Genomic DNA, 15,417 nt, shown 5'->3' on the forward strand with positions numbered 1-15,417 from the left:
GAGAGACTAAATCATGGTCCTGACCCCATCACCCTCACAGTCCAGTTGGGGAGAGACATCAGCAGAAAAACATCTTTAATAATTGTTATGTCAGAATAAACACATACTACTGAGGCACGATACGGAAATATTGAAGGGGAGAGAAAGAGGAGGTCAGGTAAAACCTGCTGTGGATGTTACCTCTCACCTAAGTCCAAAATATTGGTCAGGATTAACCCAAAGGAAAGAAAAATTGAATGGGAAAAGGATAGTGTCTGCTAAGTAAACAAGAAGGAGCACTAGTTTAAGAGTCAGAAGACCTGACTTCTAGATCCATAAGTTGTTTCGACAACACATCAATATGCAAAATACCGGGCAGACAGATTGAAGTAACAGTTATTTCTTTCTTTTTTTTTTTTTTTTTTTTTTTTTCGAGACGGAGTCTTGCTCTGTCGCCCAGGCTGGAGTGCAGTGGCAAGATCTCGGCTCACTGCAACCTCCGCCTCCCGGGTTCCAGCAATTATCCTGCCTCAGCCTCCCCAGCAGCTGGGATTACAGGCGCCCGCCACCACGCCTGGCTAATTTTTGTATTTTTAGTAGAGACGGGGTTTCACCATGTTGGCCAGGCTGGTCTCGAACTCCTGACCTCGTGATCCGCGCGTTTCGGCCTCCCAAAGTGCTGCGTTTACAGGCATGTGAGCCACCGCGCCCGGCCACTAAGTTATTTATATATCCCGGCACCTAACACATACAGGCGCTAAGCAAGACAGATAAATAATAGTAATAAAACAACTACAGTTTGCTTAGCCCTTCCTAAGTGCTAAAGTGCTAAGAATAGCAGGATAAACCATTCAAGCCCTTGTCCTCAAGCAGAGTGTACTCGAGGAGACTACAGATAAGTATACAACAACCCTGTTGAAGATACTGAGACCCAGGATCCTAATTTATTCCGTTAATAAGAGAGGAAATGGTGATTTAAACCATAATTTGATTGCCTTAAAATTATGAGATCCTCATTAAGAGAACAGGTTGGAGGGAGGAAGAAATAGGGGGTAAAGAAGTAACAATAACCCTCAAACCAAACTCCCTAATGGTCAATGAAATGGAGTCTTCCGGTGAGGCACGGAGAAGGAACTCCTCATACGGGAACAGCAGGTGCTCGATTTGGGGTGTGGTTATAACCTTTACTTCCCTTCCTACTAGTGCCTTGCTTTGCCTACTCCAACCCCGTCCAGGAACCGAGCAGCCCCCACCCGCCTCGGAGGAATCGATGGAGCACCTTTGAGTGCGCGAGTTGCCGCTCTCCGGGTACCGGGCCCGGAGCGTTAGCCTCCCGCGAGTATCGGTGAGCGGCTGCCGAACTGCCATGGGCGCCAGGCCGCTGGGGCGTGCCGCAGCCGCAAGAACCCGCGAGGGACCCCGCGCCCTCACCGGTCCCGGCCTCCTCGCTCCCTGCCGCTCCACACAGCAGCGAGAGCAGCAGCAGCAAGAAGACGAGACCCAGCTCAGGGCAGCGTCCACAAACCAGCCCTAGTGCGGGCGCAGCCATGTTGTCCCGCGGGCCATGTGACCCGGTTGGTCACGTGGATGAGCCCTCCTTAAAGGGGCAGAATTTTGAGCTGACTTAACGAAGTCGCCAGGAGAGTTGCTCTTCAGCTTTCTTCAGGTACTTCTTTGGCGCTCCTGCTGGCCTGTGCTAACGTCAAAACGCAGCAAAACACAAAACTCCACAAAACTCAAGGCCTTCCACAGACTGTGCACCCCTTTTTGATTTCTTGGTTGAAAAATAACAGTCAAATTTGCTGGGCATTTGCTAAGTGCCAGAGTACTATGCTAAGCACTTCACTTTTTAAAATCTCATTTAATCCTCACAAAGACCCAGTAATGGCGCGCTTGTAGTCCCAGCTACTCGGGAGGCCAAGGCAGGAGAATCGTTTGAACCTGGGAGGCGGAGGTTTCAGTGAGCCGAGATCCCGCCACTGCACTCCAGCCTGGGCAACAGAGCAAGACTCCGTCTCAAAAAAAAAAAAAGAGAAATACAATACGGAATCAGAATCCGTGGGGACTGGACACAGCAATCCAGGGTTTCACAAGCTCTCCAGATGATTCTCATGCACACTTAAGTTTAAGAACCACTGTTCTACAGTTCCGTAATCGAACAAAATGCAAAACCAAAACAAAAAGAAGATGAAGGAAAAACTTACAGATTAAAAAATAACATAGCAGCCGGGCGCGGTGGCTCAAGCCTGTAATCCCAGCACTTTGGGAGGCCAAGGCCGGTGGATCACGAGGGCAGGAGATCAAGACCATCCTGGCTAACACGGTGAAACCCCATCTCTACTAAAAAATACAAAAAATTAGCCCGGCGTGGTGGCAAGCGCCTGTAGTCCCAGCTACTCGGGAGGCTGAGGCAGGAGAATGGCGTGAACCCGGGAGGTGGAGCTTGCAGTGAGCCGAGATGGCGCCACCGCACTCCAGCCTGGGGACAGAGCAAGACTCCATCTGAAAAAAAAAAAAAAAAAAAAAAAAAACATAGCAGCCAGCTGCAATATGTGAACCTTATCTAAATACTAATTCAAACCTACTGAGTTCAAAATTTTTGAGATAATCAGGGAAATTTAACCACTAAGTCAAATTATAATATTTGATAAAATTAAGGAATTGCTGTAAATTTTGTTTTTAGGCTTTTAGGAGTAATAATGGTATTTGTGGCTATGTTTTTGAAAAGAATCCCCTCACTGAGGTACACACACACTCACTGAGGTATACACACACACACACACACACACACACACACATATATGGATAAAAATACAGGCAGTCAAAGATTTGCTTCCCAAAAAATGGGTAATCAGGGTCTAGCTAAAGATGAAGCATGATTGGCCATGAGTTGATAACTGTCATAGCCGGTTGATGGGCATCTGGGTGTTTATTGCACTATTCTAATGTAGTATCTCTGAATTTTTTTAGCATAAAGAAAAGACCAGCCAGGCACCGTGTCTCAAGCCTGTAATCCCAGCACTTTAGGAGGCCGAGGCAGGAGAATCGCTAGAGGCCAGGAGCTTGAGACCAGCCTGGGCAACACAGCAAGACCTTGTCTCTACAAAAAATTAAGAAAATTAACTGGCCATGGTGACGCACACCTGTGGTCCTGGCTACTTCGGAGGCTGAGGCAGGAGGATCACTTGAGCCTGGTAGGCAGAGGCTGCAGTGAGCCGTGATTGTGCCACTGCACTCCAGCTTGGGTGACAAAGTGAGACCATGTCTCAAAAAAAAAAAAAAGGCCTTTTCTCCTTGTTGACTATTTTACAGTTTGCCAAGGCCTTTCACACATTTTCTCATTTGAGATTACAACCACTTGGCAAGAAATGTATTATTACTATACTCATTTCAAAATTGATGAAGCTAAAAGGTCAATACCTTAACCAAGGTTGTATGTATTTACTGTGCATAATATATAGTCAAGGTCTAGGTCAACGGTAATCTTTGTTCGCCTCCTTCAAATATCAGTCTCAGCACATGCTGTGTCAGCTGCGCTTCAGAGACCTGAACTTCTTTGATTCATGGTCCAGCTACACCATTAGGCTATAACCTCCATGAAGGTAAGGCAGGAGCCTATTTGTTTGCCACTGTATCAGCAAAATCAGGCCAAGCCTGGCACTTGATCACTCAGTGTGAACATTTATTAAATTATGGATAAGTGAATGAACAAATGAAGTAACGATTAGCTCTTTCTCTTAAGGGGAAGCAAATTGTGGAGAAAATAATATAGGTCTTAGACTCACAAAGAGCTGTGGTTAAAGCTGGCCACTTTACATGAAGTATGACCTAGGCAAATTATTTCACCTTTCTGAGCCTCTATTTCTTCATGTGTGAAATGGGAATAATAATTCCTTTTTCTTATAGATTTTATGGGGAATAAATAACACGAAGTATATAAAAGGTGTAGCCTGGTACCTGACATTTAACATATCTCAAAAATAACTTTGCTATTACTAATCATTATCAAAGATGGAACTTTGTTGGTTCTTCAGGACGATCATTCTTTTGTCTCAGGCTAACTTTTTAGTCACTAATCAATGAGTATGAGATTGATGAGAGATTTCTCATCAATATTTTCCACTCTAATATTTTCCTCCTATCAGTGAGGAGGCTTGTTCTAAAAATTAAGAGGTAAAAAGTCCAACTCAGCCATCAGCTCGTACGAATTAGTGTAATTATATAAAATATCTCTCACCCTCCGTCTCTCATGTGAGCTCCTTCTGCATTTTGTAGCCTTTCTTGCTCCTTCTATCTCATGAAGCTGGGAGGATGAAAGACCCCAGTCCTGAAAGCAGCTTGTCTGCTCACTGAACATCAAAGAGGTCAGCATGGCTACAGTGGAGTGAGCAAGGGGGAGAGAAGAAAGGAAAGGAGATCAGAAAGGTAACATTGGGCCAAGTTATGGATGTTCTGGTAAGCTTTTACTGTGGAAGTTGGTGCCACTGCAGTGTTGAGAAGACACCTGACACTTTTCCTGCTGAGCAGCATCAATTTTCCTACCAGGTTAGAGGCTTCTCTTGCTTTCTGGTTCCTGAACACAGGGAATGCAAAGTGCCCTGATGGTAGCCATGGCTTGTAGTTCAATGGGACCCTGGTTGTGTCCACAGAAAGACAGCATCCCTTTGTGGATCAGGACCTCCAGCTCTGCAGAGCTCAGAGTTGCAGGGATGGGAGAACAAAATCCCAGTGGGTCAGTAGGAGTAATAGTAAGTGGGGCTACTTCTACTTCCACCTCTTGGTGGAACCTATATATTCTTCCTACGTGGGGACAAGTCTGACATCTCTAATTGAGTGCGTATACTGCATCCTTATAGATGGCCCCATCTTTGCAGGAAATTGCATCCAAGCTGGCGTTTCAGCTGTGCTTTCAGTAAGCCATTTTCACCCTTTACGAGGCCAGCTGCTTTGGGTTTGTATTGTAAGGGATAAAACCATTGGATTCTGTGATCATGGCCTACCCCTGCACCTCCTTCACTGTGAAGTGGGTCCCCGGTCAGATGCCATGTGGTGTAGGAATATATGCCTATGCATAAGGCATTCTGAAAGCCCTCAGACAGTGATGCTGCCTGAGGCTCTTGGAGTAGGAAAGGCACAAGTTAAAATGTTATCTACTTCACACGTGCAGGACACTTGGCTCCACTTTTTGGGTTTGATGAATAATGTTGATATGAATATTCATGTACAAGTTTTTGTTTGCACATGTTTTCATTTGTCTTCATATATACTAGAAGTGGGATTGCTGGGTCATATGGAAATTCTAACCTTTTGGGTTTGGGTTTAAAAAAAAACAAAACAAAACAGGATCTTGCCCTGCTACCCAGGCTGGAGTGCTGGAGTGCAGTGGCATGATCACAGCTCACTGCAGCCTCAACCTCCTGGGCTTGAGAAATCCTCCTACCTCAGCCTCCAGGATCACAAGCTGCTACCACACCCAGGTCATTTTATTATTTTTTTTATAAAGATGAAGTCTCACTATGTTGCCCAGGCTGGTCCCGAACTCCTGGCCTCAAGTGATCCTCCTGACTTGGCCTCCCAAAGTGCTGGGATTATAGGTGTGAGCCACCACTCCTGGTCTTGTTTAACCTTCTGAGGAATTGCCAGACTTTTCCAAAGTGGCTGCACCATTTTACATCCCCACTAACAATGTATGAGGCGTCCAATTTCTCCATGATGTAGTTAATTCTTCCACCTCCTGCAGAGTAAAATCTCTTTCTCCTTTATCAGGCCCAGCCTACCCTCAGCCAGGTTATACTGAAACTTGACCCTGGTTATAACCTGGCAGCCACAAGAGGATGTAGAGGCACTTTCTTGGGGGTGGGAGGCTGTTGTTTTTAAGCAGAAAAAAAAAAAAAAAGTTCTGGTATATGCAGTATTTTCCACATGTGGAAACTACTGGTTCTCAGTAGGGAGGCTACCTCTGCGAGCTCCCTCTGGGGTCCCAAAGGAGTCTGCAGAGCCACATTTCACAGGGCCTTCCACCTAGATGTCCCTGCCCCACTTTTCAGGTTCCAGGCCCCATGTTTTTCCAACCAGATTCCTGAATTTAGCATAGGAGACCTACTTTGGCTGAGCATCCAAACATCTGTGGTGGAGCTCTGGGTTCTGCCGCTCAGCTGGGTCTGCTCTTGCACAGCAGGAGAAGACTTCTTTGCAAATTACCAAAGAGACCCTCTGGCTCTCACACTTGGTTCTCAGCTGTTTATTAACTGCTCTCAGTTTCTCATTATCCCTTGTAGAGAGGGTCAGTGCAGCTTGGTAATAACCAGCCAATTCCATTATCCTTGCATTCATTGTTCCTCTACAGTTTTCAAACTCCTGAGTCAGCATGCTGACACAGGCGTTCCTTTTCACCTGGACATTTTCCCAGGTCACTGCCAGTAACATTTTTAGCAGCTGGGCCTTGTGCCCAAAAATAATCATACCCCACTCAAGATGGGATCCTTATCACCAGGCAGGCAGTGGGTGACCCAGTCCCCAAACTCCACTTTACCACCTGCTTTCTCAGACTACTCACACTACCAATTGTGTCAGTGTGGTTCCTCTTAAAAAGAGAGGCCAAGAGGTCATTAAAAATGCAAGAGAAAGCCAGGCATGGTGGTGCACCTGTAGTTGCAGTTGAGCCCAGGAGTTCAAAGCCAACCTGGGTAACAGCGAGATCTCACCTCTAAAAAGAAAAAGAAAAGAAAAAAAAACATTAAAAAGGAAGAAAAGGAAAAAAAAGAGAGAAAAAAGGAGAAAAAGAGAAGAAAGGAAAAGAAAAAGAAAAAAGAATAAAAAAAAAGAAAAAGAAATGCAAGAAATCCTATGGGGTTGGGGGGAGGGTCGCACCTGTGAAACCCCAAGAAGAGAGGGAATAGGAAGGAATCAGAAGGGAAAGCCTCCAAACTGAATACAAGTCCTACCTGTGGAAGGAGGGAGGCAGGAAGGAACATGGAGGAGGAAAAGCCTCTGAGTCTGGTACTGCACTGAGAAAGTCTAGTCCAGGTCAACCAGAAGTCCAGAGCAAAGGCTGCTTATTAGAGGAGTTATGCATTGAGCCAAAATGGTGAACCCTATTCTTCCCACCAGGTTCAATCATTTGATAGAGCTGCCCAGGAAGAGCGTGGCCTCAGTTGGAACACTGGCCAATCCTACAAGAGCTCTGCTGTGGGCTCTCCATTGACTGTACACCTTGAGGCAGGTTCTGTCTTGAAGAGCAATCTCAGCACATACTCCTGGGCTGCCACACTGTGGCCAAGAAGGTCCTCCATGATCTAGCCCCTGCCTTCCTTTCTGATCTCTTCTTCCATCAAATTGTCCTTTGCTCACCATGCTCTGGCCATGGTATCCTTCTTACTGCTCCTGGAACACATCAAGCACAGCCCTACCTCAGGGTCTTTGTACTTGCTGTTCCTTCTACCTGCAATATCCTACTTTTTTCAAAGCTGGCTCTTTCTTGTCATGCAGTCCTCAGTACAAACCTTATCTCCTCAGAGGAACCTTCCCTGATTCTCAAATGCAAAATAACCCTTTCCCATTCTGCTCTTTTACCTCACCTCCTTTATTGTCTTTATAGCTCTTGTCACTATCTGAAATGATTTCTTTTGTTCCTCTGTCTCCCCATGGGGGCAGCTATAGCATCTTCAGGATTCAATGCTGTAACCTCAATGGCTAGAACAACACTTGGTATGTATAAGTGCTAAGTAAATATTTACTGAATGAATGAATATATCATCCAATGAATAAAAACCTTCATGGTCTTGGTCCAAGTAGAAACTTGCTGCCTGACAGTGTTATACTCACATAGACATTTGAAATGTGGCTTTCCATTTTTACATCCAGGAGGGCCTGCAAGATGGATATAATAGTACCCAAGGATTGTATGAAGATTCTCATTAATTCATTAGACAAGTGTTTATTGAGTGTCAACTAGTAGCCAAGCACTATTCCAGGCACTGAGAATACATCAGTGAAAAAAAAAACAGAAAAGAATTCTTGCCCTTGTGAAAATGACATTAAATAACTTAAACCCTGTGACATACAACATTGCTTGGTGCATAAGAATAGCTCAAGAGTTTTTAGTTATGATTATTTCTATTGTCAACCCATTTAATATCTAAACTGAGCATTTCAAAGTATTTAAAAAAAAAAAGGACACCTTCCTCTATACTTAGAGAGTAAAAGAGAGAAGTCCAAATAATTAGAGGTAGAAAAAAATTTTCCATATGGTTCTTTCTTTGGACTGTCTTTGGAGCCCTTTATTGGTGAAATTATCTGATTGGAAAGCCTATTAATTTAGGCTTTTTAGTTTTACTAGTTTGCGCTGTAGTTTGTGCTGTGGAGAAAGAGAAAGTTATGTACAGAGAATGTTTCATTTTGGTTTGTTCATTTCCTCTTTTCTTTTTTTTTTTTTTTTTTTGAGACGGAGTCTCCCTCTGTCACCCAGGCTGGAGTGCAGTGGCGTGATCTCTGCTCACTGCAAGCTCCGCCTCCCGGGTTCACGCCATTCTTCTGGCTCAGCCTCCCGAGTAGCTGGGACTGCAGGCGCCCGCCACCGCGCCCGGCTAATTTTTGTATTTTTAGTAGAGATGGGGTTTCACCGTGTTAGCCAGGATGGTCTGGATCTCCTGACCTCGTGGTCCACCTGCCTCGGCCTCCCAGAGCGCTGGGATTACAGGCGTGAGCCACCGCGCCCGGCCCTCTTTTCTTTTTCAAATGCTTCTGGTCTTACTTTCCCCACTCCTTGAAAGCACCGGGGTGGGGGTGCAGGGCATGGGGAAAGACTTCCTTAAAGAAAATGCAAAGAAAAGATACATTTTAAGAATACACAGGACAGAAGCTGCAGACAACAGAATGATTAGTTTCAGAAGGCACTGGCACATTGTGAAAACCAGAACCAGGAGTTGGCTTAGAGGCTGCAGCAGCTCTGGGACCTCAGCAGCGGACTTTCTTCAGCTTCACTCTGCTGCTCTCCTGGTTCATTCCCCAGCTCTCCAAGGTCTGCTTTTCCCTGCACACTTATTTTTTCTCTTCCAGTTGGCTTGCCTTCTTCCCCCTCTCCTCGTTGTCTTTTTGTCATTGTTGTTTTTGGCTTCACAGCTTCTGCTTAGTCACAGTTCCTGTTCCCAGCATGTTCCTGACCCTTCGTGGCCTCAATGCTACTGCACAGCCTCATTCAGCATCACTGTTTCCCCATTCACCTGCCACAAAGGGGAAGCCTGGTTTGCCCAGCTCCTCTTTCTCTCACCACAAGACACCATAGACCAATAGGAAGCCTATGCTTTAGCTGCATTTGAGTCACGTAGCTATTTCTGGTCCAATCAGTTGCAATTGGGTCAGGCAAACCTGTAGCTTGCATCAGACTCACTTAGGGGCCTTCTTAAAGCAATGATTGCTGGGGATGCCACCATATTCAGTACGTCTTGGGTGGGACCCAAAAATTCACATTTCTGACAAGCTCCAAGATGATGCTAATCCATACATTTTGCAAACTACTGCGTTCACAAAATAAGCCACTAGTTCTACCCCTTACTACCTGTGCTGGGTGGGGCACTTTTCTCTTAGCAATGCTAGCAGCATTACAGGCATTGTGATGGACAACTCCAGTACAGCCTGTAATTATTCTCCTCCAAACTTACCGTTTGTCTTCCTGATGTTCCTGGGCAGTGGTGTTAGGAGAGAAGGGTGAGAAGTAGCCAGAACGGCACCAAAAGAAATTTAGAGCAAGTGAAAGATGCTTTATGTGCCTTTGGAAAGAGAGAGGAAGAAATAATAGAAGAAATCACAGTCATGAGTCTCTTTTAGAGCCTAGATATCACAATGTTTGAAGTCAGATAAAATGAGGGAGAAAAATGGTTCCCAACTTTTTCACAAATGAGAGCTCAATTGTAGAGAGGAGATATATATGTCTTTGTGTGTATATATATATATATATATATATTTCAGATGTTCATTCAATAGCAGTTTTACGTTTAGGGTTCTTTTTTTTAGAAAATAGAATGTCAAGATGCTGCTGTGAGGCAGTCCATTAGCAAAGGAAACTGCATATTAAATCACATCAGAAGCACCTGTATATATTTGAAGGTACAAATATACATCACCTTTTCAGACCTCAGCTAGTGCTTAACATAGGAGTGAACTCTCAATCCTTGTAATTACTCTGTGGTTTCCCAGGGATGTGTGACTAAGGGGATCCCCTAAGGTGGCTTAGGGGATCAGTGAGGAAGTAACTTCTTTCCAGGAAGACTTACTTCTACTTAGAGCAGTCTTGACTAGTGTAATACAAAGAGTCCTAGAGTTAGAGTCAAAGACTGGACTTTGGGTCCTGGAATTTATTTAGGGGACTTTAGGTTTAGTCACAAAGTTTCTGTAAGCCTGAGTTTCCTCTTCTTGCCTACCTCATAACAGTGCTCCATTGAAATCAAGTAGGCAGTTATAAGAAGGAAAATAAACACTAGATGAGATTATTATGGTATTACTTTGCTTATAAGACAAATTTCCATCCTAGTTTATGGTTCTGAAATCTAGACGCATTTTTTGAGCTATGGATGCCTATAATGTGGTAGTACTTCCTCTTCCCTAAAAAAAAAAATGTTTTTAAAGCAGAGGTTTATATTTTAGCAAATAGTCTTGGAACAAAGGAAAAATGGCTTTATATATTCCTCTAATTGATAAATAATATATGAATTCATTATCTCTTTTTTTCCTGTCTCACCTGTAAATATGCCACCTTACATGGTAAAAAGGACTTTGCAGATATGATTCAGTTAAGGTCCTTGAGATGGGGAGATAACCTGGATTATCCTGAAGGTCTCAACGTCATCACAAGAGTCCTTATAAGCAGGAGAACCCCTCCTGGCTGTGGTCAGCAAGATGCAACAATGTGGTCAGAAAGCATGGAACAATGGTCAGAAACATGCAACATTGTTGGTTTTGCACATGGAGGAAGGAAGCCAAGGGCCAAGGAATGTGGGTGGCTGTCACAAGCTGGGCAAGGCAAAGGAACATTTTCCTCTAGAGCCCCCAGAAAGGAACACAACCCTGATAACACTTTGATTTTGGCCTAATGAGCCTCAGATTGGACTTCTGACCTATGAAACTGTAAGATAATACATTTGCATTGTTTAAGCAACTAAGTTTGTGATCATTTGTAATGGCAGCAAGGGGAAACTAATCCAAATATTTCAGTTCCACCATCATCACTAGGTGCAGGCTGGAATTCAGAGGCAAAAGGGTCAATAGATGTGTGCCCTCTATCCTCTTGGCATCCTTTGGGGAGTCAGGCAATGTGCTTTGGCTATGACACAGCTGGACCACAGTGGGACTGTGACCAGAGGAGGGACTCTGCCCCTCAACCTCTCACCATGCTCCCTTTTTGCCAGGAAAGTGGGAGAGTGGTCTTGCATGGGGTAGAGGTGGTGATAACCATTTGGGGCTCAGGCACAGATCGTCTCAGTTCAGATGTCAGCGTTAATGGGAATTTTGAGAAATGCTAACTGTCCTGACTTGGAGATACCGGGGGAGTCTCTGAAACACCATGGGGGTCCCAGCCCTCCCACTGAGAGATAGGAAACCTCGGGTCCCAGCAAGTTCCTGGCCAAAAACACAAAGTTTTTGGAGTCATTTCCCAGACAATCTTTATAGTTCTCTGGTTACATGTGTGGTCTTTGTGCATGTCAAGCATAGCAAGGTGCAATTAATTCTCTAACTTCAGCATCCATCAATCACCTGGAGGGCTGGTTGGAACATAGATTGCTGGTCCCCACCCTGGGAATTTCTAATTCAGTAGATTTGAGGTGCAGGTTGAGAATTTGTTTTTTGTTTTTTGTTTTTTTTTTTAAAGACAGAGTCTCACTTTGTCACAGAGGCTAAAGTACAGTGGCACAGTCATAGCTCACTGTGCAGCCTTATGCACAACTAATTTTTAAAGTTTTTTTTACAGAGATGGAGAGTCTCATTCTGTTGCCTGGGCTGGTCTTGAACTCCTAGCCTCAAGCAGTCCTCCTGCCTTGACCTCCCAAAGAGCTGGGATTACAGGTTATGAGCCACTGCCCAGTCCAAGAATTTGCATTTCTTTCAGTTTCCCAGGTAGTGCTGATTTGCTGCTGGTCTGAGGACCACCATTTGAGCACCATGGAAATAGTGGATAAGAGTTTAGGATTCAGGCCATCCTTGCTGCTTCCAGGTTGAATGATCTTGGGCGGCTTACTTAAATTTTGGAATTCTTAATTTTCTTCATCTATCAAATAGAGTAAATAAAACCCGCCTCCTAGGATTGTGATGAGGATTAAATATGATGATCTATGTGAAGGACTTAGCACATGGTAAGACCTTAATAGTTTCTATTATAATGTGTTACCATTATTATAATTAATGACAAGTTCTTAAGTAGCGTACAAGGCACCCAGAGGCACACCCATGGATAAGCCAACAGGGATGATAAATGTCTGCTCACAAACCGCTCACCTCACAACAGTGAGAGCTTTCTCCAAGTCTCCTGCCCATGGAATGTCATTTAACTTTGTAACTCAAAGGACTCCCAGAGGAAAGAGTCTGAATATAATGCTTTACCCACAAAACAGAATGAAGAGGAAGCAGAAAATTTTCAAATATTTTGTGAAAATTTGTCGAACAATAGAAAGAGGAAACTCATTTGGGTGTGATGCAATGGCTACAGAAATGAATAGACGTAAACTGGGCCAGGAGCAAACTAATTTGGAAATAATTTCGGAGAAGAAAAAGGAACTATGCCATGCTCTTTCCTCTGGGAAATCTGACAAGAAAGTAAGAACTGGGGTTTTTTCTCCTCCTTGTTCTGGGATAATTGGTATTATCATTATGTGAAAAAAGAAAAAGCCACCTGAAGGACCCCATTTTCCTTCCACTATGAGGAGTTCATTCTCTGGATCACAGCAGCAGCAGAACAGGGTAGGTCACTGGGAAACTAGGACAGGCTTGTGATCTCCCCCATGGAAAAGTGTCTCTTTCCTGGTGACAATTGGGCATATCAATGGACAATAACCCAGTGGAATAAAACTCTACTGTAATAAACAGTGAATTTATTATAACATAACATTTATATAATACACTAAGTAGCATTAGGACTTTAATCATGCATTTTGTTTAAAAATTTTTTTTAAATAAAGAACTAGGCTGGGCGCAGTGGCTCCCGCCTATAATCTCAGCACTTTGGGAGACCAAGGCAGGTGGATCACCTGAGGTCAGGAGTTTGAGACCAGCCTGGCCAACAAGGTAAAAGCCCGTCTCTACTAAAAATACAAAATTTACAAAATACAAAAATTAGCCAGGTGTGGTGGCACGCGTCTGTAGTCCCAGCTACTCTGGAGGCTGAGGCATGAGAATCCTTGAACCCGGGAGGTGGAGGTTGCACTGAGCCGAGATTGCGCCACTGCACTCCAGCCTGGATGTGTCTCAAAAAATGAATGAATGAATGAATGAATAACTGGTAAAGAGAATAGGTAGAAAAGTTTGCTAAATTTATTTAGTAGTTTAAATCCCAGTAATCTGAGAGTCAACAGACTGAACTCAAGCCTGGGGTCAGGAAGCTCAGCCTCTCATCCCAGCATAGTCTGTCTTTGGTTGTGTGATCTGGAAGGATCTTTAGGTGTCAGTTCCTTATCAGTACAAGAAGGGATTGAGTAGATCACTAACATTTCTACAATTTTCATTATCAAGTATCCTTTTATAAAAATCACTTTTCAACCAAAAGACTTCACATTGTGAATAACTTTGTATAACCAGCTATTTAATTAAGTATCTTTGCTTGCAAGGAGTAAAGACACATTAATAAAAATAGACTGTAGTATTAATTAATAATAGTTCTCATTTATTGGTACTTACTATGTGCTTAGCACTTAGATTTCATGTGGTTCTTTCAACAATCCTATGAAGGAAGTTCTATCATGATGCCAGTTGGACAGATTAGGGGAGTTAGGCTCAGAGAGTTTAAATGACTTGCCCAAGTCAGAAGGCTAGTAGGTGGTGTGGTAAACTGAGGTTTGAATGTGGGTCTTGAACCTCTGCAGTCTGGTGGTGGCACCTCACACAATGGTGGTGGCATATTGCAATCCTCCAAATGGCTCGGGGTTGGATCTGTAAATTACCAGGAATTCAGACAATTTTCGGGACTGTGCACCGGGACATCACTCACAGAATTTCTCCTTCTCCATGGCGTCTGTGTTCTCCTCTCACTACCTACCTATCTTTCTCCATTGCTTCATGGTTACTTCTGCTCCCTCACCACGACAATTTGCCTGTTGCTCGTCCAACCCCTATGACCGAAAATTCAGGCCTCACAGTCATTTGCCCTAGTCTCTGTTTCACCACTTAAATCTAAAGAGCAAGAATTTCATTGACCCAGGGCATATTTTACATAAGGCAATGCTGCAGGTTGTCAAGCATGGGGCCTGAGATGCACCCTAAATGGTACAAAATAAAGCAGAGTGGTCTGTGAATGGACCAATGTCCTTTAACAATTAATTAATAATAGCCTGGAGTCCAGGAGTTCTAGACCAGCCTGACCAATATAGTGAGACCTCATCTATACAAAAAAAAAAATTGTAAATTAGCTGAGCATGGTGGCATGCGCCTGTAGTCCCAGCTACTCAGAAGGCTGAGGCAAGAGGATCACTTGAGCCCAGGAGTCAGAGGCTGCAGTGAGCCAAGATTGTGCCAGTGTACTCCAGCCTGGGCAATACAGCCAGACTCTGTCAATAATAATAATAATAATAATAATAATAGCTACTACTTATTTTTGCTTTTTAAGTTAGAGGCTTTTTACCAGGATTTTCTCTTTATAGCAACAATCCAGTGAGGTAGAAACTATATTGGTCCCTTCTCACATAAGCAATTTACCTAAACTAGTAAATGGCAAATCCCAGGATTCGGATCCAACTTTTTTGTTTTTTGGTAACAGCTTCGTTGATAAATAATTGGGCTGAGTGTGGTGGCTTATGCCTGTGATTACAGCACTTTGGGAGGCTGTGGCAGGAGAATGGCTTGATTCCAGAAGTTCCAGATAAGCCTGGGCTTCAATTAAAAAATCAGCCAGGTGTGGTGGTGGACACCTGTAGTCCCAGCTACTGAGTTGGAGGCTGAGGCTGGATGATCACATGAGCCAGGAGGTCGAGGCTACAGTGAATTGTGATCATGCCACTGTACTCCAGCCTGGGAGACTGAGTGAGACCCTGTCTGAAAAAAGAAAAATTAATATGCTATGCAAGTCACCCATATAAAGTATACAATTCAATTCTTTTTTTGAATACAGTGTTTACAATCATCATCACAATCCATTTCAGAACAATTTCATCACCTCAACAAGGAATCCCATCCCCTTTAGCAATTTTCCTCATTTCTTCCCAGTACCCTCTCCACCAACCAGCCCTAGGTAACCACTAA

General features: G+C 43.9%; 1 protein-coding gene across 17 annotated transcripts in view; it reads right to left on the reverse strand.

Moving 5' to 3' along the window:
- Nucleotides 1-1,650, reverse strand: part of SUMF1 (sulfatase modifying factor 1) — a 636,667-nt gene extending 635,017 nt beyond the window's left edge. For 7 of the 17 annotated variants that reach the window (XR_010155071.1, XR_010155072.1, XM_054681391.1 and 4 more), the window contains exon 1: nt 1,259-1,554. Coding sequence is in view for 14 of the 17 variants with exons in the window: in XM_054681391.1 (XP_054537366.1) it covers nt 1,259-1,528 (270 nt within the window). In the remaining 3 variants the exon portion in view is untranslated. Of the gene's footprint in view, nt 1-1,258 lie in introns of all 17 variants that reach the window. The other 10 variants (XM_016940327.3, XM_054681388.1, XM_063805298.1 and 7 more) reach the window with 5 other exon arrangements.
- Nucleotides 1,651-15,417: the final 13,767 nt, after the last annotated feature.

The sequence above is a fragment of the Pan troglodytes genome, chromosome 2 (genome assembly GCF_028858775.2).
Source record: "Pan troglodytes isolate AG18354 chromosome 2, NHGRI_mPanTro3-v2.0_pri, whole genome shotgun sequence".
In the NCBI taxonomy this organism is placed as follows: Eukaryota; Metazoa; Chordata; class Mammalia; order Primates; family Hominidae; genus Pan; species Pan troglodytes.